Here is a 26,640-nt window from a genome sequence, read left to right as displayed (position 1 = left end):
AGTGAAAGGGTTATCTTTCCTATAATCCATTGAATCTCTTTTTATTATTTTAATGTTTATTAGGATGTTGCTTTATACATGTATGTGATAATGAATTTCTTCAGTAAAGTCTATTAAGTATTGGGTATTAGTGCCTTGTGATAGCACTCTGTAGAAATATCAATAAAGCAGTCATTTCTATTGCATCGCCATGCTATTAGATCAAGTGTAATGTGTAATGGCGATGAAATAACTTACAAGGAATTCAAAGCTACATGTACACATGTCTATACAATGCAGGACTTTATTTCCAATACAAGAACGGGTTATGATTGGTGAGCGTTGTACCCTGATGTTCAATATTACAACGTTAGGGTTCATGGGCGTGGTACCCTGATATCCAATATTACAAATATGCTACGATTCGTTGGCGTGGTATTCCGATATCCAATATTACAAATATGTTACGATTCTTGGGCGTGGTACCCTGATATCCAATATTTCAAATATGTTACGATTCGTGGGCATGGTACCCTGATATCCAATATTTCAAATATGTTACGATTCATGGGCGTTGCATTCTGAAATCCAACATTTAAAATGTGTTCATTGTGGAATTTGTCCCAAGTCACGGTCTGTTTATAATTCACCTGATAAATTAAGAATAATAAAACCATTTAATAATTGAATAATACTTTTTTATTTGCAGTTATATAAATATGATTTGGCACAATAGATACATATGATAACAATCAATAAATAATTAACATTCAAGACACGTTCGTCTCACATACAACAATGAATATGTTTAACAATTGCAACGAATAAAAATGAATATGCATGTATCTTGCGATCAGCAGCATTAATCATGCTTCGATGAAGTAAAGGGCAAAAGAGACCACAAAACAGTATGTGCATAGAAGTAAATTTTGATAGAAATCTACATCAAATATAAAATGTAGATGGACGTCTAGATCTGTTTCAAACTCAAGGGTGTTAATAATAATTTATCATCATCATCATCTCTACTTAGAGGTGTTTTAAACGAGATAAGAGTCCTCAATATTTGCATTAGAATACCTTTCAAAAGGTACATCGTTTTTATTGATGCAGTGTGCAATAACTATTGATATACCTTTATAATAGCAAAGCAATATGGCATTTTCCATTCAGGAAGCTAAGTAGAAATCCGTTTACCTTCATGAGGTACGCATGTTGAATGTATATTTCTATACCTATATATTCGCTTATATAAATGATAAAAACTGTCCCAGAAGGTGAAATAATTACTACAGCGAAGTTATCAATTATCATTTTTCTTCTTGCGATTTGAATTCTTGCAAACATACTGTAAAGGACTTTAATTTTGCGGAGCTAAAATTTCGCGATTTCTGTCATTCGGATTTTCACTATGACTTCAATTTCGCGGATAAATCTCTTGTCATATATGACTTCATACCCCCAAATACTTTGAACAGTACATTGCAATGGTTTTATTTTCGCGATCGCTAATATTATCGTTAATATAACGAAAATAAAATCCAGGTGAATATGTCCCCTTTACAGTACATAGGGATTATATAATGCCATAGCGTAATATCAAAGCATGCATGTAATATCAATAATAATTTGGTTGAAAACGCCCTGGTAAAAATAATTCGGAAGACTTCAGCGTAACATGTAACCGCTGAGGAAATGAAAGGATACTTCAGCCAAGAAGAAGAATAGTACACGTGGGTGTTCAGCATATACATATACATATGTATAGATCAAGTTTTCACCTAAGAAATCGTGCTGTCCAAGTTCAGAAGAAAACTGGGTGAATATTCCATTGGCAAGTTTGCTGTTACAGTTCATTATAATACTGTTAATGAACACAGAAGAAGTCATGTTAAATAACCGTTTTCCTGGATCACGTATTGCACTAAATCACCGGTTACTTCAATTTATTAGGTTTTCTCCGGAGATGGATTCGTTTAAGGTTTGGCTAGTATATTTTTTTGGTGTTTGTTTTGTTCAGGCATTCAACTGATTTCGCCTATAGATGTAACATAAGTGTCCAAGGCCCCAGTAGCCTGCATAGCAAACGCAGTGACGATCCCCCCTCCGAACATGCAAGGCACAGCTATGAAGGAAAGCCATGAAAGGAGTCCCATTCCTGATAATCCGTGACCACTGTAATGAAATAGGAAAATCATCAACGTTTCAATCTTCAAAAATGTAAGGTATATTTTCATAAATACAAATGGTTTGCCAGGACTCTCTCAAAATATCTTCTTCAATTACATTCTAAAAAGAGATATGTATATCCGCTCCGTTCTGACATAGTATACCCTATGTTTAACGAATATCAGTATCCCCAGTCCTATCTGATACATGTATGTCCAACGCGCCTGTGGTCTTCCAGGAGCCACAGATCAAACGGCCACACATCGGGGTCTTTTACGATATTATATTTTTATTCACTAGATCGGAATTATATTGTTTTCTCATAAATATTTACACAAATTATATCTTTTCGAAACTGTATTCGTTTCTTATTTAATGCATTGCAAACAAAACAGTTAAAGAAACATAAAGAAAAGAATACTATATTGTATGTGACCTCCTTGTTGACAATAAAAACAATCTGACAATATGACAATCCATAAAGCCCCAGGAGTAATCAGAGTGTCTCTAAACCTTCTCAGTTACATCAAATTACACATTTTTTCAGGTTCATCTATTCAATATTCGTGTATACGCCACACATAACAATACCGAACATATTACACCTAGTCGGCGACTGCTTTGAACAGAGGATATTTAATAGGTACAGTGACCCCGAGATTCAGATTCAGGGGCAGACAAATTCCAATGGACGCTTATGATCGGTGATAATTGGGAGTATATGTTCGATACTGGAATGTATGCGATTTTGATACCGTGACTACGAAAATATTTTGATACATGCAATGTTTCGCATCCAAGATTACTGAATTACATGTACATTTCTTTGTAATCTGAGATCTGTTACGAAAAGCCTATCTTAAAGCTTACACTTCATTAACAAAATACATGTATATGATTTACGCTCCGTGTGAAAAAACTATCGATGAAAAAATAATACTGTTTTCATTACTATTAAATTTCATATCAAAATCACGCAATGGTCAATAGCCAAAAAACGTAGTATAAGACGAATTATACCTTGTGCAGCCTGCAGCTAAGCGGGAGCCCCAGATCATCGCAATACCCCCAATCAACGCCAGGTATACAGGGACGCCTAGGGCTTTACCGAAGGAATTCGAAGTCGCAGCGGAAATTGCCCCGCCCCCAATGGCACACGTGACATATACAACCTGTAAAATACATATAATTCACTTAGTAAATTTCTAAACAGCAAGTTGGAGGGGATAGTCACTATACATATAATTGCATAAGTGACGCAATTCATTTTAGTTACAGTGAATGAATTGACTATCACAGTACTAAAAAATATTGTCACTGTACATGAAATGAGTCAACAAAATTTCATATACATATGCATCTCATTCACACAAATTGAAGGTATTTAACTATCAATCAATGTTGCATTGTACCTGCCACCAATTTGATACACCCGTTCTCCTGTCGGCGAGGTAGGGAAACATCCTCTGTAGATTTTTCGTGAAAAAGAGCTGCGAGACTACTGTGACGTAACCTGATGATCCGCCAATCGTATCGCGCACCAAGAGGATCACGGGAATCTGCAGCGCACCAATAAGGATACCTAGAATTTGAGAGACAAATGAAAGTAAAGTTACAGTTTATATTAGTTCTGGCTCGTTTATCCCATCATAAAATTTTAAATGTAAGAAAAGATCAGATTCATTACGTCTTCTGAAAATGCTGCATGCGTACTTCATATAGTAGTAATTATATTCCAACGCCCTTCCATTTAAACCAAAAGCAATAGTGCATGGTTTTCCCTTGTATATGTTATCGTAGAGCACAGTAAGCGTTAATTTCCAACCACACGAAATAGCATATATCAGCTCAGATTTCGTTAATTTAATGGATATTTAAGTAAGTGTAGATATATCTGGACCTGAGCAGAATATTGATCTCGAGTACATCATTACCTCCTACGTAGGGCGGCCAGGATATCGTTGTAATCACATTAGACTTGAGTTCGGCTGCTCGCTGAAAAGAGGGGAAAAAAAGAAAGAAAATTAATTATCATAGTTATTATAGAATAATCAAATTGTATAAGTACTCAATCCCAAGGGCTATCAAAGGGAGTCAGGGTGGCAAATCTAGACTACAAGATCTCAAGAAATCGAACAACGGGAGTCAATGGCGATAACTCTAGACTACTAAATTATCAAGAAATAGACTAAATGGAGTCAGGAATGATAATTCTAGACTACTAAACCACATGAAATAGACCAACGGCACTCAGTGGGGATAAATCTAGATTATAGAAGAAAGGCGGTCAGGGGCGATAAATCTAGACTACTGAATCTCAAGAAATAGAAAGACAGGAAATAAAAAGACAGGAAGTCAGGGGCGATAAATCTAGACTACTGAATCTCAGGAAATAGACTAAAGGGAGTCAGAAACGACAATTCTAGACTACTAAACCACATATAACAAAAGGAGTCAGAGGCGATAAATGTAGAGATGTAAAATAATGGATAGTAACCCCGGATCGTTCTTCAATGGTTACTTACTCCCAAACTCTCCAGATCCTTTTCATGAGGCCAGAACCACTCCATTATGAAGATCACCACAGTAAGGACAAACGCCATGGGCAGAGCAATGGCGGCATACGGTATATTGAATTTCTCGTGGACTCTGCAAGGCAAAACATTCCTATAACTAATGGTTTTAAATTTTAGAATTATACACTAGAGCAACGGTAAGTGTCGTTCGATAATTTAATTACGTACACAATGAAGAATGGTGAATATAACGAACAATGATCGATATTTAAAATTATATAAAGAACAGAAAATCCAAAGTAGTACAAATATGGACCATTCGAAATGTCGGAGAATTGTCTGTTGAACATAAACTTTTGAAGATGTAATTCAATATGAAAGATGAAGATAACGAACAGTAATCAATCTCATAACTCCTATAAGCAATACAAAATAGATAGTTGGGCAAACACGGAACCCTGGACATACGAGAGGTGACATAAGGTGCTTCTGAGGAGTAAGCATCCCCTGTCGACCGGTCACACCCGCCGTGAGCCCTATATCTCTCTTGATCAGGTATGTCGAATGGTCCTCATTCAGGATCTTAAACTATTTTGAATGGATTTTCTCTTTCACGGTGCTGTTAGATGTTGAGTCATACCAAATCAATGTATTATTTAGACTGCAATATGTGTATAATGAGGTTGTATACTTTTAATGAGTTATTCAGACAACGCATTATGTATACTGAGGTTGTATACTTTTAATGAGTTATTCAGACAACGCATTATGTATAACGAGGTTGTATACTTTTAATGAGTTATTCAGACAACGCATTATGTATACTGAGGTTGTATATTTTAGATGAGTCACTGTATACAGGGAAATATTCGCCCCCGTTTTATTTCTGTCCTCTCACTCTTGTTGTTAGTGGGCGAATTTAAGGCTGGGTGAAATTTTTTCTATCTCACTTTTAACACAACTGTTTCTGGGTGAATTAAAACCCGTCAGCAAGTGTAGAAAAGCGAAAATAACACGGGGCGAAATAACCCTGTATACAGTATTCAGACTACATTATGTGTAATAAGGTTATTTAGTGTGGATGGGTTATTCAGACTACGTTATGTATAATAAGGTTATTTAGTGTGGATGGGTTATTCAGACTACATTACGTATAATAAGGTTATTTAGTGTGGATGGGTTATTCAGACTACATTATGTATAATAAGGTTATTTAGTTGGGGTGGGTTATCCGGGCTATATTACGTATAATAAGGTTATTTAGTTGAGGTGGGTTATCCGGGCTATATTACGTATAACAAGGTTGATAGTTAGTCTGGATGGGTTATTCGGGCTAAATTATGTATAATGAGGTTATATAGTTTGGTTGGGTTATTCAGACTCCATCATCTATGATGGGCATGTATGATTTTAACGGTGTAAGACACGATACTCACTGCTGGTGTTTGAAGCAGATCTTTGGTTTCGTTAGACGGGAAATATGAGTACCAAGTAACCCGTATGACAGAGCACCGATCAAACATCCAATCAAAGTGAATACTGAAAAATAAGTCACTGGTAAGCTAGTTATAAAATTAAAAAATAAGTTATAAAATCAAAATATGAGTCACAGGTAAGCTAGTTATAATCAGAAAATAAGTCACTGGTAGGCTCGTTATAAAATAAAAAATAAATCAATGTACTACCCCTCTAATATATTAGCATTATTAAAAATCCCAAAAAAGAGGAGGGGGTCCAACTGTTTAACAAATCCTACATTTTAATTCAAACGAGCATTCATGAAAGATGAAGATAACGAACAGTGATCAATCTCATAACTCGTATCTAAAATCATTCCGGCATCACCGGGATGAATCTGAACAAATGACTCGTATCTAACCTAAGCTCTAAAGTCTTTACAATATTATCTTTAAATACCCACTGAAAATTCCATGCATATGAAAAGAAAATTTCTAGTATTGATGTGGTAATATAACATAAAGACTTGCATAAAAAATATCTTACGTGAGTTAGGGACCCAGGCTCCGACTTGAGGCAGAACCATCCCGGGACACTGGAAATCAGAGAAAAATGAAAGTATATATGCATAGACGTTTATCAATAAGTTTGAAATATACAATACTGTTATGATTGCGGTAATTCTAGTATATACAATACTGTTATGATTGCGGTAATTCTAGTATATACAATACTGTTATGATTGCGGTAATTCTAGTATATACAATACTGTTATGATTGCGGTAATTCTAGTTAATGTGGTTATACGAGTGCAGTCATGATCACAATATGACGTCATGTTACCAGGTATTTGTTCATTAAGAAGGAAACCTTCAGTGTTTGTTTGTTTTATCAAGAAGTATTATACATTTTCAATGAAACATGGGAATAGAGAAAAACTTTGACACAATCCTGGTAAATATGAATATACATATATACTATTTCAACCACGAAAATCATTATAGCCATGTATAGAGAGAAACTATTGGGGAATTTCACTGTACCGTGATGTCAGTTAACAGTGGGGCGGACAACTCCGGAACGGGCATATTTCCTGAGTTGCGTACCCCTTTTAGTTTACATATGTAGCAATAAAATCAAGTAATATTCCATTGCTATCAATGAAATTCCCAAATCAAAATTTTAGCTAGTTTTCAAGATATTCAAGATCAAAGATAAAAAGTCATTTTGTTTCCAGTTTTCGAAAAACTTTTAATACATGGACTGACCTCATTATAGTCAAACATACATCAATGAATTATACAGACTGAAAAAATACATAGGACTAATAATGTTAATATGATCATTTAGAATTATAAAACATAGACAAATTATTTTTGATAACATTTAAAAAAAATCCCATTTATGAATTTCCCAGGCTGTTAGCATGTAATTGAAAATGTTGGTTTGTTTTAATTCTGTTGAAAAGATTAAAGAATATGCGCCAAATATGTTCTGCTGGATCCACGCACTTGATAATTTGTGACTCCCAACTAAAATGGTTTGCTACAACATGAGCTTTTGAAGGTCTTCTACACAGATGATGATTTTTTTTAAAAACGCGATTCTGAACAATAGCGGAGGAATTCATTAGTGTCAGTTGAATACGATTTGTTCCGTAGCGCAATATATCTCAGAAGAAAACTAAGTTCGCGAGTACCCCAGCATGCAATGCTGTGAGATTTAATTTTGAAGACAATGGGTTCAAATAAACCCTGGCATCTATTCAGCGTTATCTTGTTATAAGCATGTCACCTCTCAAAGAGATCCTATCTCGGAATGCTTTGGCAGTGCGTATCTAGCTTTTAGATTATAAAAGAAAATGGACGACGGAGTGCAACTTCAAGACCCAGGGGGTATAAAAAAAATATGACCAGCCAGCTTTTGCATTGTCGTTATTAGAATTTCGCCATTTAAAATGTATTTCATATCAAGAAAAAAAATAATCATAATGATGAACTACTGTGAAATGTAACGGGTTTTTTTTTAAAATATAGATTGTACCTTCAAGCAGTAATTCCCACTTATTTTTTTCTGCATAAATGGGAAATACCATAAGAAATATGTTTCGAATTCTAGATCAATATATAATAACATGAGCACAGGTATTCAAAGGTAAAAGGTGTGTCGTGCACGGGAAAATGTTGACAAACATATTTTTTATAGAACGCGTGAATTTTAAAATCACACTTCAAAGCTATTATCTGAAATCCCACCAGTAATCTCCACCGACTTTGCTTACCTATAAATTTTATATCAATATGAAAATGTGAAAATAAACATGGACTTAGTAAATAATGTCCATGAGCAAAGCAGGGTTTCCAATCATAAGGATATCTGCACGTATTTAGTCGTGTTTATTTTTACGATTAATAAATAGATATATTGACCCATCTTCCAATATTTATCAACGGATCTACCAATATCATGTGGATTTATCGACCCAGCTACTCAGTGGAATTCCTATGGGAAAATTGTCTTGTGCCCCGGTCAAACAATCATAAAGGACCGGTCGCGTTAGGTTAGTGGTATAATGTTTGCTTTATAACCGGGAGGTCGTGAGTCCGAGCCCATCTCGTGCCAAATGTAACACATAAACACACATGTAGGTAGTGATTGCTCCATTAAATTTAGAAGTGAGAATCACAGGTCTTTTGGATATGACCTTAAAAACGGAGGTCCCGTGTCGAGACAGGCGTTGGCACATGTACGTAAAGAACCCTACGGCCCTGAGTGCTAGATGTGTGGTACGTACTTCGCTACAACTGGTGACGTCTCAGTATGTGTGAAAAACTCTCGAAGGGACATAAAACAAGTACACATTTCGTATGGTTTACTTATTTTTTCTCTCAATAACATGATGTAATTGCACTTTTTTGATCAATAACGCCCACTACAGAATGAATTTTGAATTTCATTAACAGAAGCAAAAGTTTTAAACAAGAAATGAATCAGTAAAAAATGTACTGTCTTTCATATTTTTATAACACGTTAGGAATTCTAATTTTCCTCAGTGGAATCTTAAATCCCTAAAAAGAAAAAAAAAGGGGAGGGGGGTTCTTGCAAGAATTGTTTTTAATCCTGTAGAAAATATCAAAACTCACCCCTCCACAAAGCGACATCCCAGAACCGAGCACGAATGCGCCCAAGGCACTAGAGAGAATACCCTTGTCTGTAAAACACGAGATGAATTCTTTCGATGCGTCTTCGAACTTCCCTTTGGTGGCGGGAATCAACGAGAGAATGGACATGCTGATCTGGCCTGTCAGGAAGAAAGTATTTACAAATATTTTCTAAATAGGAATTATTGAAAACAATGAGGATTTCAGTCTTCTTTATAAATACATGTGGAAAAATACAAACTATTAATTCTTTTCAGTCTTTTTACGAAGTCATTTTATTCGGTTTTTAAAGAACTAAAACATCTACAAGCACATTAAAGATAGTATCGTCTTCTTATATGTATTCTTCTTGTACATCTGACAATAATGATTTATCATTGGATGAGCTTTTGACAATTTTATCAATATTTTTTTCTTTTAAAATGATTTTAGCGCCTTGGAAAAGTCGCTTTTTTAAAGCAAAATATTAAAGCATAGTTTTCAGAACTTAAGAGTGAGATTCTATATCATCATACAGGCACATCCTCGTAAATATTCTTATAAATGTTATCGACTTACAATGATCATTAGTTGATCTGCGCTTTATCATGTATGTCCGTTATGTACGATATATTTACGTTCACTGGGTTATATGTACACAATTGTTTGTTTTCTTAATCATTCCAATTTTGTCACATTCATTTACACTGGGTTTGTCAAAAAGTAAAAGCAAAAGTCCGCAATATAATCAAATAACCACGCAAGTGCATACAGTATTGAAATGAATGTCAATACCCGATGTGCACTATAATATCATACCTAGATGTTCTATACATATTCAAATTTCCAATGTATATTATACTTTTGATGTCTTTACACACTTTTAATGATAACCTAGCCTGGTTATGCGATGCAGTTGTCAACAATGCGCATATGAGCCTTCATAAATATAGTACATAATACATAGTATTCTTACAACTGCAAATACCGACAGAGATGAAAGTAAAATGTAGATATAGAAAAAAAAATCAAATTTCATATTTGAAATTGCAAAAATGTATAAACTGCATTGCTTCACGTCGGTATGATTTTTAGGAAATACTAGTTAACGGGCTTCATCGAGTATGCCGGCGTGAGGCGTTGCAGTTAATACTCTCATGTATTTTCAAAAATGAATTTTTTTTTTTAAAAATATGATATCTTACCGAATGCTTCCGCAGCGAGAAACATCTTTAACATGATGAAATTCTCAAACACCATCTGGTCTCGAATACTCTTCGGTTCAAATACTAAAAAAGAAGCAAGACATTTCCTTCATCTCTAAACGCTTGAGTATTCTAATTTTGCTTTTCATTTAGCGGTGTGCAAATTGCAATATAGGATTCTTTAAGATGTTGTGAGGAAAAAAAACCCTCAAAGGACCTGCCCAAAAAAGCAGCAAGCATGGTATAAATTATTTCGATACACTAACCTCTAGACTTTTCCATGGCGATACCAAACACAATTCCACACAGTCCCACTCCAATCACCTGCAGGACGATCTTCCTGCAATTTTCACATCGGACTTCTTTGGGTTTTACCTCTATTTCACTGTAAGATCCATCAGACAGACTGTCTTTTGTATGTTCCACGTCGATGTAGGAAACCTGATTGTTTTTGGTCGGAGACAGTAATGATGACGACATCTCTGTTTCTGTCGTGTCCTTTCCCTGTCTGAGACGAATATTGCTATGGTTAATGACAGTTCCTTTGCTCAGAGACATTGTGTATGGTCTCTGTTCCAAACATTGCAAAACAAAGTTATCAGCTGCTTAAAAGCTCCTTAGCATTTCATTGAAATAGTTTCTGAAAAAAACTATGCTTCATCTCGCTTTTAAAAACGTCAGTCTAACTGCTGTACAGTAATGTTTTCACGAGATATCCGCTTAGTGCGTTTCCTCTAATTCAGAACAGAACTGCCGAATCACTGCGCAAACGCAGATACATCTGTATTTTATCCGGTTGACAATGTGCAGTAGTCATATTTTATATCACTTAACCATGTGTAAACAGTAGTATCAGAGCGGAGAATTGTCGGTCACCCGATCTGACCTGAATATTAAAGGGCGGTTAAATGTTTTATAAAACAATCGTATTAATAGTTTAAATACTCCTCTGTCACGTTCGCACGATATGACGATGCAAAATATGACAAGTATATACATTGCTAATCAGTCCAGTAACGTTCAAATGTTCACTCCTCATTGCTTTCGTGCGTGAGAAAAATAGGAAAGAAAGAAAGTTATTTCCATTTTCATATTGAATTTCTGTCTGTCTGTCTTTTCCTTTTTAATCTGATGGGTCTCCCTTTCAGTTGATGAAATACGAACAAAACTTGATTGTGTCACCAATTGTTAGATTTTATTTTAAAAGTTCAATTGAAGGCATTTAAGATATTCTTATTTTCAAACAGTTAACCTTGAAACACATGGCAATTAACAGTGTAATTTATGGTGTAATTAGAGCAAAAGTAACGTTGTCATATATATATATATATATGTGTGTGTGTGTGTGTGTGTGTGTGTGTGTGTGTGTGTGTGTGTGAATGATTAAATCAAACGAAACACAGGGGATAAAAATAAAAAAATTATGAGCTTTGTTGCAGAGTATTTTTTGTTAATTGTTGTTGAATTTCTAATGCAATTTAATTTAATAACAAGTGTAAAATCAGTTTCATTTATTTGAATAGCACGTTAACCAATTGTACAATAACTTATGCGAAACTTGACGCACGATGGGGGTTATGAAAATTATCTATAAAATGTATGTAAATTTTATCATGCAGTATCATCATTAGTACATGTAATTATGTACTTGAATAACGATTCCAAAATCAAACAAATTCTAAATTGATCCAAAACATTATAACACATGAAACTGTTTATGCGCATAGAATGTAATAAAAAGTGAAATTGCTATAGTATTAAAACGAGTAGAAAGAATTTCTTAAGTTGATTTATGATGAAATATTACCATTGTTTTACTCTTAAGTAATTGGGAAGAAAAACAACAACCTATTGTGCTACTTCCTACATACTTAGATATTAAATGATCAGATAATGTTAGTAAATGTATCAAATAAAATTGATCAATTTTTCTTCCAAGCGTGTATCCTACAATGTAGTAATGTCAATCAAATTATGAATCACCCATGCGTATTAATCATCTCCTTTCTTCTCCTAATGGGAAATGATAAGATTGTGTTGTAGTATTTCATAGTATGGTGTTGAATGAATTATGTACAAATAGAATGCATGGTGATAAGCGATATTTAGTGCAATATGCGTCAGAGAGAAACATATTGCTTAGGTTCATGATTTCAAATACTATATCATTTTATCAGACACTTCGCGAGATCAATAAATCCTTATAAATGGATGTAAAAGCATTTAATGTTTTTTTTAGTTTACAATCTTTAGAATGGAACAAAAACTGTCAGCCCATACATTTCAATGAAAAGGATAGTAAAACTTGAATTAAAACAAAAAATGCAATAAAATTGAATGTAACTGAATTTTTAGATTGTGTTCAAATGTAAAAGGGAAGGAAAGGTCACATTGGCACGTGATGCACGGAACACTGTGAAAGGTCACATTGCCAAGTGATGCACGGAGCACTGTGAACGTGCATCTTGTTAGAGGACATGCCCTGAAACCAGCGAGAAAGTCACAATCCTGCCCAACAACGCGTGACTTAAAATTAGTTCTAGACCGAACTTCTTAAGAATGTTAAATTTCAAGGTAAATCGCTAAGCACTAATTAATGTATATATTTTTTTCTTTTATCTGTCCCCTATCAGAATTTAATGAAGTTGTTTGAGAAACTACACCAATAGAGATAAACATTCATGTTAGAAGCTGCTAGGATAAATACGGGCTTAAGATATAATTATTCTCGTTCAACTGGGATGTAATATTTTTAATACTTTTAATACTAGACGAAAAACCACAAACCAATATTATTCTTTAAAATAATAAATGGTCACTCGCCTCAATATCTTACAGATCATTTAGAACCCTATATTCCCAATCATCACTCATACAGTCTTAGAAATATCAACAACTCCTTTAAGATTCATCAAATTAGAACAGTCACGTATATGGAAAGCTTTATTCAATCTACGGTACAGTTATTTAATAATTTTCAGGAAAATAAAAGAAAAAAAATTAAAAAGCTGTTTTTGTAAGAGTAGTATTGAATGTGTTCATGCTGGTGATAGAAAGTACAATATTACATTTGTACACATTTGCAACTAAGAAATAATTTGAACTTCGATCCCCCCCCCCCCCCCCCCATTTATCAAACTCTTGCAACTGTTATAATCGTGATGCACCCTGTGAAGGTGCAAAGCATAACTTTTTTGAATACTAGTATCATGCTTATAATCACCACATACATGAACTTCTGAATATGTAATGATGTCGGACGCTGATACACGCGTATCCACTAAACTATTATTATCTAAAAATCCTGATATTGATTTTGAAACAAAATAAAAACTCTTTTAACTTACCGCATGCACAAATTTGTTACACTTACCAAAAAATATGTATTTTTTAGAATGCATATAACCAGTACTATCAATACTTATATACCTGTATATTATACTAAATTGTACTATATACAAATGTTATACAGCTGTTAAGAGAGAGAGAGAGAGAGAGAGAGAGAGAGAGAGAGAGAGAGAGTCAAATTAATTACGTATGGTATACAATTTTGTGCTTGTACATATCTTGTTGATCATTAGGAAGAGGGGTCCTATAGGCTAAGCCTACTGCCCACCATCAATTTATTGAATAGATATTGTTTGAATTGAATTAGCAAACTGGTTCTATAGTTCACACCTATCTCCTGATCGATAAACTTGTGAAGTTAGCAGACTTTTTTTTGTTTGCTTTGGGGTTTTTTTTGGGGGGGAGGGGGTTCTTTTGTTTTTTGTTGTTGTTGTTGTTGTTTTTTTGTCTTTGGTTTTTGTTTGTTTGTTGTTTTGTTTTGTGTGTGTGTGTGTGGTTTTTTCTTTTTTAACTCATCAAAGATATGCATGTAGATTAATCCCGGTTTTCAAATTTTCCTAGGGCAATGTTTGGTTTCTTTATCATACATTGAGGATAGATCTCGGACTTGGAACTCGGAAAGTGGTCATAAGAGAATGGTATCATAATGGTAAAAATATGCTGTAAATTTCATTTCCTAATTAGGAGCCTTTCGATATTTCTTATTTGATCTTCGGAAGTTTTTTTATTATCATACATTAGTGATAGGCATCGGGCTTAAAATTAGGAAAGTAGAGATAGTGCTATATTGCTACGGCAATAGTTGGGACCGGTCTTCGATATTTCCGAGTCCGATCTTTATTCGATTTTTCCAAGTTCGATCTTTCTTCGATTTTCGAGTTCGATCTTTATTCGATTTTTCAGAGTCCGATCGTTATTCGATATCTTAAGGATAAACCTCAGACTTGAAATCGGAAAGTGGAGATGGTACATTTGTTTCACTTTTACCCGTTTTGTTTTTTCTTTCTTTCGTTTTTTTCTTCTTCTTTTATAATTACACTGTAGATGCATGTTTGATATTATTTGTTATTTATAGATAACGAACTTAAATGCATGTCATCTGGACGACAGTTCACAACTCGATAGTGAACTGTCGTTCACCTTAGCAATGCCTACATTCAGTTTACTCCTTAAAATTTCTGTATTCTCACGATGTGTATGACTTTTAAGAATACGAGTATGGAAAGGGGCGTGTCAGTCGGTCAATATTATTTTCTCTTGAATTCAAATGAAAAGGGAACGGCCTAAATATTAATTCCATTAAGATTTATGAACTTCTTAAAAAAAAATCATGAGAAAGGCTGTATTTGCCCTACGAAATTGACAGTCATGTTTCTGTTTCAAAATTACGTGTGTTTTCCCCATACAAATTGTCACACTCAATTTCATTACAAAATCACCTGAATTAGGAATTGTGATACAGGAACAATTCCCACCAAAATGAAATGAGATCTTTATTTTTTGGAGGTTTGTCATTGAGAAAACATCGATAACATGCAGGCTCCGGCAAAATTATGAATTTGATTTATTTTCCCCAATGCAATTAGTTCCTAGCAAAATTAGGTTTGTTCAAATCTGTAGTATCTGTTTTCGAAAAGAACATCATTGATCAAAAATTATTTCAATCATATGAGTAGAATTGAGAAATTCACTGTTGACACCTTGTACTATGAATGACTGTCAATTAAAATGAAATAATACCAAGTCTTTGTTTGGAACTTTTTAAATAATTCCTCCCAATTTTTACGATAATTAATTGAGGCTGTTATCAATAAACAGTTCTTACCGGTGTTTTTTATTTATTTATTTATTTTTGTTTATTTAATTTAAAGCATACTTGAAGTATCTAAAAAAAAAGATTGGTCAGTCCAAGGAGGGTTAATTCTAAATATATAATTACCGCTCAAGATGACATATGAAATTATGAAAAAGAGCATCTTTAAGCTTTAATCGTACATGTATCATATATCTATACAATGTGTATGGTGTATGTATGAACAAATTGCCGTAAATCTTCTTTTTTCGTTTCGTTTTTGGAGAAATCAGCGCTGTCTAAAGCAAATTTGACATTCCAAAAACGTGTATTATTTCAGTGTTTTTTTTTTAAATGATAAAGTTTATGATAGGGAAATTCAAATACATTGATATATGCATTAACATATATTGTAATTTCAATGGACAGTGAATAAACTCTGGCTTAGCTGGCTATAGAAACTGATGTAATATTTGCTCCAAACGAAAAAAAAAAAAACCCCAAAAAAAAAAAAAACAAAAAAAAAAAAAAAAACCCCACATTTATCTGAAATATTTGTAAGTTAGTCTCATCCCACAGATCTGATATATTCTTTTATAAGCGCAGTCATACCCCCACTAAGCACTATTGGCCAGAGTGTTGTATCAGCTTTGTAGAGTTATCAAAGATCTATATCTCCAGTTGCCTGCTGTATACATATACGTATGTACCGTTTGCACGGTACCATACATTGTCTATGTACAATCACGAGAACGATTTAAACAGTGTATATCTTTTTAACTTATGTCCACATCTTTTGTCATGATTGGTGATAAAATGTATTTAAAATCAATCAACAAAACCACACCACTAGGACATGATTATATCAGCAAATTTAAATCACTGCACGTCGACAGATCTATGTGTATATCAATATAAGAAAATCTCGAAGACAGATATACCAAGATGTAACTGATTTAAAAAAAAAAAAAACTTGTAAAAATATTTCAAACAGGTGTAATACCTTTAGAACAATAAATATCTTTCAAAATGCAATATATACATGCAACGAATTTAATTGAAAGTCGATATTTTACACATAAAAATAAATGTTTTTTTTAAAATATAAATATTCACATTGAAAATTCAATACACAATATAGATTTCGGCAAAAAGTTTATAACCTTATATATCAAACATTACTGATTATTCATTAAGAAATGCACATATTTCAGTAAACGTTTATAAACTTATAATTCAAGAATATTACTACATTAACTCAAGTAATTGAACTTACTTCAATGTTTAATCCAAAGGAAGACCTACCTAACTCTCGAGATATTTTCAAAGTGTTGCCAGTGTATTGCTTATCTCTAACGCATGCTGACGGGGTTGAACGTGACCTACATTTGTTTAGAAATCACAGCACGCCCAAAATTTCAATCTGCGCAGACTCCCAGACCGCCAAATTTCTCGTTCCCTAAATATTGACCACTCCGGCATTTATATGTGGAGTAGTTGATTTTTTTTTATAATGGCATTAAGGCAGGTGTGTTTAAATCTATATATTTCCACGCCAGTGCCGATAATAATCAGCTTAAGGTCTCAAAAATCATAAGAATACACTTGTGTATATGCAAAGAGAAGTTGTTGAAGTTTTGGTCCTTGGATGAATGACTTTTTTTGTAAAGAATTAAGAACTTGAAATGTTAATCCAATTACAATATTCAATTTACATTTAATTTGATTACCTTTATATCCTCTTGAGTTTAAATTCCAAATAAGTTATAGAGACTAGGATTAAATTGTCTAATTAAGTATGCATAAAAGTTTTGACTTATAAATTGGTAGAGAAAAACACTTAATTTATTTGGATGCTGTGAATATTTTTTTTTTTTAAAGGGACTAACTTATTGTTGAAGTTGATTGCATTGTAAACGCGATTGTAACGGAGGATGTGTTGTGCTATTCTATACCGTAATAATCTCAATTATCATTGAAACGTGACATTCGCTGGTCAAACGTTTATTGTACTTAAACAGCCAGAGTCACGTTCCGCGCCTTTTTTTAGTCGCCAATTATACAACTTAGCAACGCGACTTAACACACTAATAAGGCTGTATGTAACATGGGAAGTATATTGAGTTTTATTTCATTCCTGGCACATTTTTTTTACTCAGGAGAATAAAATTAATTTTACTCAATTAAAATTTAAGCTGAGAAAAATCCAACGTTCCCTCCCAAGGTCTTTTTTGAACACGTACATTCATAGTCGCTAATTTTCATTGCTAAGATATCTTACATACACAATGCTTTTTCCTGAAAATAAAAAAAAAGTTATCTGTTGATTTTTTAAAAAGGGACTTGATACAGTTACTTTTTTTTTTTTTTTTTTTTTTTTGACGTTTAACACTTTTAAAGGGGCTTAACAGCGTTATTTTTATTTTTTGATGTTAAACACTAAAAATATAATTTATCGAAAGTTTCCGATCAAAATTTTGACCTTAATGCAAGGATAAGAATTTTGAAAATGAAAAATTGAAAACGACATCTTTTTAAAGCATTGGAATACTGGTAAATAGTTATATTTCATTCTGCTCCCCGTCTTCTCAAAAATCATAAATCTCAAATACTTACAAATCACACGTGAATTATGGAGAAGCGTTATAGCATATTACTTTGATTTCAACATGTAGTTGGACGGTCTACCTTCCCTTCTATTTTATCTGACCAACCACCGTGTTAGAAGTTTATGAAACTACATCAAAAGTGAGAGTGGTCTGACTTCAGTGAAATGACACCCCCCCCCCCCGGTGAAACTAACACCCCCCACACACGTGCACCCCCATTTAACAGAGTATATACAGTGAGCTGCTACCTATCCTTTTTTTTCTGGGCGACATATTGACTACATCTAGCACACTGTATTTTACACCCCTCATACGAAACTGTTGATTTCAAAAGACGATCAAGGGACTTCAATACACGTGTTGAATGAACGTGAAAAACTTAACTACGCCGCTAAATACTAGGACACCCCCCCCCCCCCACCTTTTCCGTGCAGAAAAAAAAAATCCTAGAAATTTATATCACAGAGAAAAGGCAATTCTTCATTATCACTAATGTCAGAGGAACTAACTTGAGATTAAAAGAATTTAATTATTGAGAGATGTACACCTAAATCATATGTGCAATGAGTTATTTTATTTTGTCGTACCACCCTTCATACATGGATCTAAAGATTAAACCTATTGCTGTTTTTTCTTCAGTTCTCGTGGATTAAGGTGCGAGGGTCCCTTATTACACCGAACATTAAGGTGGGTGCGATGTTAGTCGAATAATCACTTTGTTTATTACACAACCTTATATTTTCTCACGGAGAATTAGTTTTTTGTCGGAGAACGGACATTACTTAATGAGATTAACGTAACTTGTTTAGAATGACCACTCAAGATATTCAATGACCACTTGAGCCATATTAACCTACTAATCACTTTTAAAAATAAGTAGTTCATAATACCTAGAAATACTTTAAATATCTAACACCTTTAAATATCACAATAATAACCCGATAATAAAGAATTTTAGCCGTTTAAACAAGGAATCAAAAGATACCTATAATATATATCTAAAGAATTTTTATTTTTATTTTTAAATTCAAAAAGAGGATTGCTACTGGTGGGGAGGTTTTATTAGATCAGTTAGGGGAGACAGCTAGTCGATATGAATAAAATTCAAAATATTCCAAACCTTTTTTTTTTCAAACTCAATTGTAATGCATACATGTACCTGTATATTGGGATGTAATGAATTACCTTTTTTCTCAATATATCTAAAAATATTGCATGGTTTGTAAAATCACATTCCGCAGTCAATGGCTTCGTGATATATACAGTCCCTGGCCATACATGTAAGTATGTTCCTAAAGAAAATTCCCTCTTCATATTTCATACAAAACATATATTTTCAATTAATTTTCCTAAACTCATTTCTTGATCAATTTTGATGAAATAAAAACACTGATCTCAGAATTATTTACAGTATCATCTAATAATTTCAGAATTATTATGTCATACTCTATTGCAAAGATATGAAAATTCTGATACAAAGTTTGATTTGAGAACACTCATTCTTTATATACATGTAAGTATGTGTAATTTTGGAATAAAAAATCAAAATTTTGAATAAAATGTTATCTCTCTGCAATATTGCATAGTAACATTTTTTTCAAAATTATGACAGTTACTTCTGATATTTCCAAACAAAATGTTGCTTATTTCATCCAAATAGAGGAAAAACTGACTCCAAGCGAAATTTTGAAAATATATGGCTTTGTATGAAATATATAGTGGACCTTTTTCTTTGGGAATCTACTTATGGCCAATTACTGTACTATGTCCTGCTGGCTAATCTACAGTTGAATGTATTTAGGTTTTGAAATATCTATTCTGAGCTAAAATCAGGAGAAAAGTTGCGTAGAAACAAAACAAAAACAAACAAAAAAAACCCACAGAGACACCCCCTCCCCCGTTCGTCGATTTCGGGTTGAAAGAATGAGATGAGGGACTGTCATTATCAGCAGAAGATTCGCTTTCACATTGTCATATAAAAAATTCAATATGGTAGGATAAAAACGGCTACCATCAATATGTTGTCACAACTGCGAAACCACAACATACCTCCCTACCCACACCCACAATCTACCTCCCTACCAAAACCCACAACCTATAGCTACCTCCCTCCTACCAAAATCCACAACATACCTCATTATCAAAACCCACAACATACCTCCCTACCAAAATCCACAACCTATATGTATCTCCCTAGCCAGAAACCAGACACACAAACGGTAAAATGATTTATCATAAACATTCTTAGGCGGTGTAGTTAAGTAGACAGGCGAAGGAAAAAGCTGGACAATATACATGTATATATTCATATACAAAGGTTGGGCATATCGGAATAGGCATGCATGCAAAGTTCAAAATGTATTTTTTTGATAATTCTGAGAGAGAGAGAGAGAGAGAGAGAGAGAGAGAGAGAGAGAGAGAGACTCACTACCCTCAGACGTTGATCACTGTTGCAATAATATTACTGTCCTAAACTGAATTTCTCACAAAACAAAAATCCATATCTTATTTCAAACACTTCATTTCTTTAAAAACACGTTAGATGAGAAATTAAGTCCGCCGGTATTTATGAAAGTGGACCGGCTGCTATAAATGGCATGCGAGCTGATGTTGAAGAGGTTAAACCCGATTTAAAAAATAATTCGCTTTGTTGTTGTTGAGAAAAAAATTCATTTTTTGCCGTCTGTGCTTTCACTTCTGTTCACTGTACCCGGAAAAATAACCGGAAGTGAATTTCACCAGTTTCGCAGGAAACTCACAACGGAAAAGAGCAATGTTTTTATGTCTTATCCCAACCAAAACATGGTAATTAACCGTTATCAATAATTGCATATATTATAATTTATATATATATATATATATATATATATATATATATATATATATATATATATATATATATAATTTACGTGTTAGACAGGACTGCAAATTAAACTAGTTTAAATAACTAATTGTGCAATCCTGTATAAATAAAGGATATTATTATCATTATCATTATTACAACTGCAGAGTTACAAACTAACGTAGAACTTTCACACGTTCACATTTTGAACTTAATCTAAATTTAAAAAAAAAAAGCTAGTTATAATCATATGTAGTAAAAATAAAATTCATATCGCAAATTGTTCATGTGTGTTTGCATGTGTGTGTGTTTGCGAGAGAGAGAGAGAGAGAGAGAGAGAGAGAGAGAGAGAGTACATGCATGCATCTTACCTTCATTCGCACAAAACTTCGTCGAACAATTGGTTTGTTGTTACCGTTTTCTCTTTGTATTCGTCGTGATTTACTTACAGAATATAATTCCAGTTTGGAAAAAAAAATGTCTTGTTAGTGTCTCCAGAGAAAAAATATATTTCAACACAGCCTAAAATCTCTCACATTAACCCACCTGTCCTGAATACCACAATATACGCAAATGATATTGTAGAGGAAAATCATGCACGCCAACAATAGTCTTGTCTGGGTACTACACCAGGGTATGATTTCAATGTCAGAAGACTACCCCGTCTTTTGTGGACGTTTCTGTACGATAATTAACGTATCTCACCACCAGGCCGGTAAACAGAAAGCGCGGCCGTCGAATACACATTTTCCCCCCGTTCACCACAATGCTAAGGGTACTCCGGTCTAGTAAAGTTTTACCACAATAACGAAGGCCTTCTTCATTTTTAAATCTTCTACGAACAATTAAAATAGAGCTAAAGTACCCCTTGTGGATGATATTGAATAGGTATTATCCGTATATGCAGTTGTGTCAGCAAATCTTTTAACGAGTTCTATAACATTTTAACAGTTTACAAAGACGGGATGCACCTACAGAAAAAAAATCAATGGATCTGAAAATCGATCGCTATGATGATTATGTAATGGCATTCATTATATATATTGTAGTCATTTGTTTATCTTTTTTATTTCAGGTCAAGAGATAACAATCAAATTGAAGGTGAAAAGTAAATTTTGCATTATCATTCTATATTCAGTTTCAGCTTACTACTACAATACTTTGGAATTTGTTTTATGAATGGAGAGCAATTAAAGGTCGGGCTTATCTGCTGCGCATGCGTAGTAAAGCATTTCATTCACGTTCGTACGGCCTGTCGCGAGATACATTTAATTATCGCTACTCTGGTTTCGATCGGCGTAAACGTAAACTCTCTCTCCTCCTGGAAGTTAAAAATAGATGAAATTATGCATGCGAAACATGTCATCTGCATACAAACTTCAATACAGTTGTCTGTCATGTGCATCATTACCAGTGTAGACCACGGGGTTAAAGTGGCGGATCAATGAATTTATTTTCTTGACTAAAAAAAATTACTAAATTCCGAAGTTCTTTGAAAATTTTTGTTTTTAACTTTCAAACACAATTTAAATTTTTTGACATGTATGTAAATAGAATTATAAAGCATAAATGTTTGCATTCCATAAACGCTGATGATATTGATAATGATGATGAAAGCAATAGTGTAGATATACATGTAATGGGACAAGTCGTTTATTCAAAATGAACGAGGCGTTGAGAATATTTCATGTAAAGATTCAATGCAATATGAATTATGTAGATTGTCCATGAAGACGAACAGGATAGATTGGGTATTTCTTTCTTCTTTTTTTTTCTTTTCTTTCTTTTTTTTTTTTTATACAGAGCATTACAATTGGGGTGGGGGGTTGTTCTCATGCAGCTGAGGTGATTTTTTCGTCTGTTGTATCGCAATTTCAGCAAAACTTTTGATTATACGTACGTTGACAAAACCACCCACTATTTGAATAAAGCGCTATTCGCACTAGGTGTTTTGTTCACAACATGTGTAATGAAACAGAAAAAATATGTTAATGAACAAAAACTAACACAGGTGTGAATTGTGTACAGGGGGATGAATTTCATTTCATACTCAATTGCCCTTTAGGTCATAATTCAAGAATTCAGTATCTGAAAGAATGTTATTGTTAATAAAAACCTTGTGTTTGAATATTTGAATAACATTGAACAGTTCTATTTAGAAACAAAACGTCCTCTATGATATACGATGATTTATGTGTACTTGTAATGTGATACACAATTGTACTGATTGAGCACACAGAAATTTTTTTCTATAACCTTCACAGCATGTGACTTTGTGTGGTGATTCTTGAGTACACGTATAGGTCAAGTCACGTTGACCGCTGCGGTTGCATATAACAACCCATGACGGCATCAATTTTGCCCCCGAAATCGGAGGTTCGAGGCATACATGTATACATATTTGGTCTGTCCATATGTCTGTTTGTACACAAAAAATAACCTTGACAATACATTTTGAACGCTTGGTGCTAGGGCATTCATATTCCAAAGGTGTAATGCTTGTGACTAGACCTGTCTTTTGATTTTACGTTGCTGCCGAACAGGGACAACAAGGCCATTATTTTGATACCAGAGTTACGTTGCTGCCGCACAGGGACAAGAAGACTTTTCTTTTTAGGATAGCAGAGTTTCGCAAACACATCTTAATAAAAAGAAATGTTTCTTTCTTTATATTTCCTTTTCAGTTTACATCAGAGCACTGTTAAGTTATATGCTTACTATAAAATAGAAAAGGAGCAGAATTAAACGTGTACAATAAGATATTTTTGTTGCACATATTTTTTCATCGATGTTAAACAAGACACACACAAAACGCTTGGGTAAAATTCAATAGAACACATATCATTTTCGAAATACTGATATATCAAGTATCTGCAAATTGTGCTCGGTGTCATTTTACATGCATTTTCTCAAAAAACACCAACATCAGCAAAATATTAAATAACGAATAAAACACATCTCAATGTGGTGCTCGTACATATAGTTGTTGTTAAAACTAATAAATCACTTTGAGAAGCAAGCAAATTAATGAACTTTATTCAAATATTCAATTGTGAATAAATCATTTTCTATTTCAGTTTATATGTCACTCTCAAAGGTATAAATCTTTAGATATGGTTGTATATTCACTGTGTACAAGCCGATGACCGTCATATATATAAATATATATATATGTATATGTATATATATGTATATGTATATGTATATATATATATATAAATATATATATATATATATATATATATATATGTGTGTGTGTGTGTGTGTGTGTGTGTGTGTGTGTGTATTACGGTCATCAAAATATGGCAGCTGACCTCATCGGTAAGAATTTTATAATCACAAGTTCAAGCGATCGACTATTCATTTTCATCATTTTACGATGATTATCAGTATCCGTGGAGTATTCTTAATGTTAGTCACTGTAGTTTTCTCAAACACAAGATTATTTTATTGATAAAATGGCCTCCAAGTTTTGTAGTATGATGACTGCATCAAACATGTTTATCGTTTTAACGAAGACCGTAAATTATAACTTTGATGACTGTATACTATATATCAAACTTATTTGTTATGTACTAAAATCAATTTAGATGCATTTTGAAGAGGTTAAGATAGCCTTGGTTTTGCATCAGGACTACCCCGCGAAGTAAACCTGGCAGCAACGGCACCATTTTCGTACGAGTAAATATGAAGGCTACTTTCACTTCTTGAATCCTAATTTAAAATCGGAGGTTATGGTCATCATAAATATTTATTACGGTCCTCAACAGAGGCATGCACTTGTCTGTTATGGCGCCCACGTTAGGACCCGGGTAATTTCTAGCATAAGGGGTGATTGCTCTCATAACTTTGCCCTCCAGGCGCTGACACTTCAGAAGAAGAGTCAGGACATCTCTCTCTCTCTCTCTCTCTCTCTCTCTCTGGAGGAGAATAATGTGAGTGTTATATACATGGCCTTCCTCCTAGTTCTGGTTAGTGAGTTTAACTTTTAGCTTGATAGATTCAGCACTGGAGTGTTGTGTCAGAGGTCCTATGTTCGATCCGCAGTAGCGGCATACACCAGCCTCTGTTACAATCCTACTAGAAGTCAATGGAAACCTTCAAATAAATAGCATTTGCGAATGCACATAGTCAAAATACTGAATTCACGAGGTATTAAAATACAACTATGAAATTTTCTCTCTAATTGTCTTTTACTGATTTAACAATTTGATACAGTTAATGAGTACAGTTATATATGGCAATTAGAAGACATAAAACAATTGTCTATGTTAAAGAAACAATAATTCTTTTATTTTACATTTTCCCATCTGAGTCACTTCTGTGTTTCTTGCATTCCTGTCCTCCACGATGTGCACAATTACTAAACAACACGATCTGTTTTATTGTGGTATATAGAGTTCAATTAGTGAGTATGTGCAAACTCTACACCAGTTTTATAAGGGTTGTTTTAATCGAATTTACCCTTAGAGTTCAGGGCCGTAAATTACATGGAGGCGGAGGAGGCAGCTGCCTCCTCCAACTTTTGAGCCAAAAAAAATTAAAATTTAATGTTCATTAGAATTTATGTTGTTTCCAATAACTAAGAACATGATACCTCCCTTAAAAAGCATTCCAAATCTTTCTTTTAGAATGAGTTAGTCAAGTAACATCTTAGAAGGCCCTAGAATCAAGGATTTTGCACGAAACGTGTTCAGTGTGCACAAAATGTGCTCAGCGTCTGGGGGTCTGGGCGGCCCCCAGACTCCCGCCTAATTTCCTGCCTCCTCCAAATTGAAGGTTAATTTACGGCCCTGGAGTTGGGAAAGATGCCACTGGGAGACAGAATGTATACCAGTTCATAGTCAAACTGGACAACATGTAGGGGCAGATAACCAGGGAAAGGCCACAGAAAGCAGAATATACATTGTACAAATTACCAGGTTATGTATTTAAAATAAAATTTATATAGAATGCGCCCGATAGGAAAGGTTCTCAATCTGAAACAGCTGCTTTATCAATGTGACTCTCTAAAAATAAGATGGTCTTCCTAATACCTTATAATCTTTTTTATTATCCTTTTTTAAAACAGGAAACAGCAACTACCCTTTCTGTCCTTCCAGAAATACCTAAGCAAACTCCACAGTGACAGAAACGACTTATGGCAGATACCTTGGGAAGTTTAAAGCTTCAACCGGGAAACTGAAGCTTGATGGTGAAGTCTGAAAGTGAAGCCTGAAAGTGAAGTCTGATAGTGAAACCTGAAAGTGTAACTGGAACCACTAGATGCCACTCGTACTAGAGATCTGCAGACTGTCTTCTGCGAGGTCGATGAGAATCACGTCAACACTCAAAATTAGAAAGGCAATGTATATTCCAGGGGAATTCAAATTCTACAATTTTTAAAGTTAACATATACTTTAACTTTCAGAAATGATTGCGGATACCGATTACTCTGTTTACCCGATCAAGATATGGGGCTCACGGCGGGCGTGAACGGTTGATAAAGGGCTGCGTACTCCTCCTAGGCACCTTATCCTACCCTGGCATGTCCATGGGTCCGTGTTTGTCCTATTCTTAATTTTGTATTTTGAAATCAATTA

General features: G+C 34.0%; 1 protein-coding gene across 4 annotated transcripts; it reads right to left on the bottom strand.

Moving 5' to 3' along the window:
- Positions 1-655: 655 nt before the first annotated feature.
- On the bottom strand, positions 656-21,979 carry LOC125662578 (UPF0394 inner membrane protein YeeE-like). 4 transcript variants are annotated; one of them, XM_048894822.2, is made up of 11 exons: positions 21,430-21,979; positions 10,734-10,975; positions 10,468-10,551; positions 9,266-9,423; positions 6,669-6,717; positions 6,101-6,203; positions 4,674-4,797; positions 4,083-4,143; positions 3,561-3,730; positions 3,169-3,320; positions 656-2,154 (listed from the first exon to the last, which is right to left on the bottom strand). In XM_048894822.2, the coding sequence occupies exons 2-11, from the start codon at positions 10,945-10,947 to the stop codon at positions 2,004-2,006; spliced, it is 1,266 nt and encodes a 421-aa protein (XP_048750779.1). In that variant the 5' UTR covers positions 10,948-10,975; positions 21,430-21,979; the 3' UTR covers positions 656-2,003. The 4 variants fall into 4 exon arrangements, with proteins under 4 accessions (XP_048750779.1, XP_056003185.1, XP_048750778.1 ...); XM_056147210.1 differs by lacking the exon at positions 21,430-21,979 and adding an exon at positions 17,338-17,370; XM_048894821.2 differs by lacking the exon at positions 21,430-21,979 and adding an exon at positions 16,884-16,981.
- Positions 21,980-26,640: the final 4,661 nt, after the last annotated feature.

This window comes from Ostrea edulis, chromosome 8, assembly GCF_947568905.1.
Source record: "Ostrea edulis chromosome 8, xbOstEdul1.1, whole genome shotgun sequence".
In the NCBI taxonomy this organism is placed as follows: domain Eukaryota; kingdom Metazoa; phylum Mollusca; class Bivalvia; order Ostreida; family Ostreidae; genus Ostrea; species Ostrea edulis.
This window is presented reverse-complemented; position numbering and strand designations above follow the sequence as displayed.

Excerpts from the sequence above, each read along its gene's own strand:
- LOC125662578 (XM_048894820.2), bottom strand. The coding sequence starts at position 11,025 with ATGTCTCTGAGCAAAGGAACTGTCATTAACCATAGCAATATTCGTCTC. Across the intron at positions 9,424-10,467 it reads TCTCGCTGCGGAAGCATTCG|GCCAGATCAGCATGTCCATT; the intron begins GTAAGATATCAT and ends TCTTCCTGACAG. Across the intron at positions 6,204-6,668 it reads AGCCTGGGTCCCTAACTCAC|TATTCACTTTGATTGGATGT; the intron begins GTAAGATATTTT and ends CTTATTTTTCAG.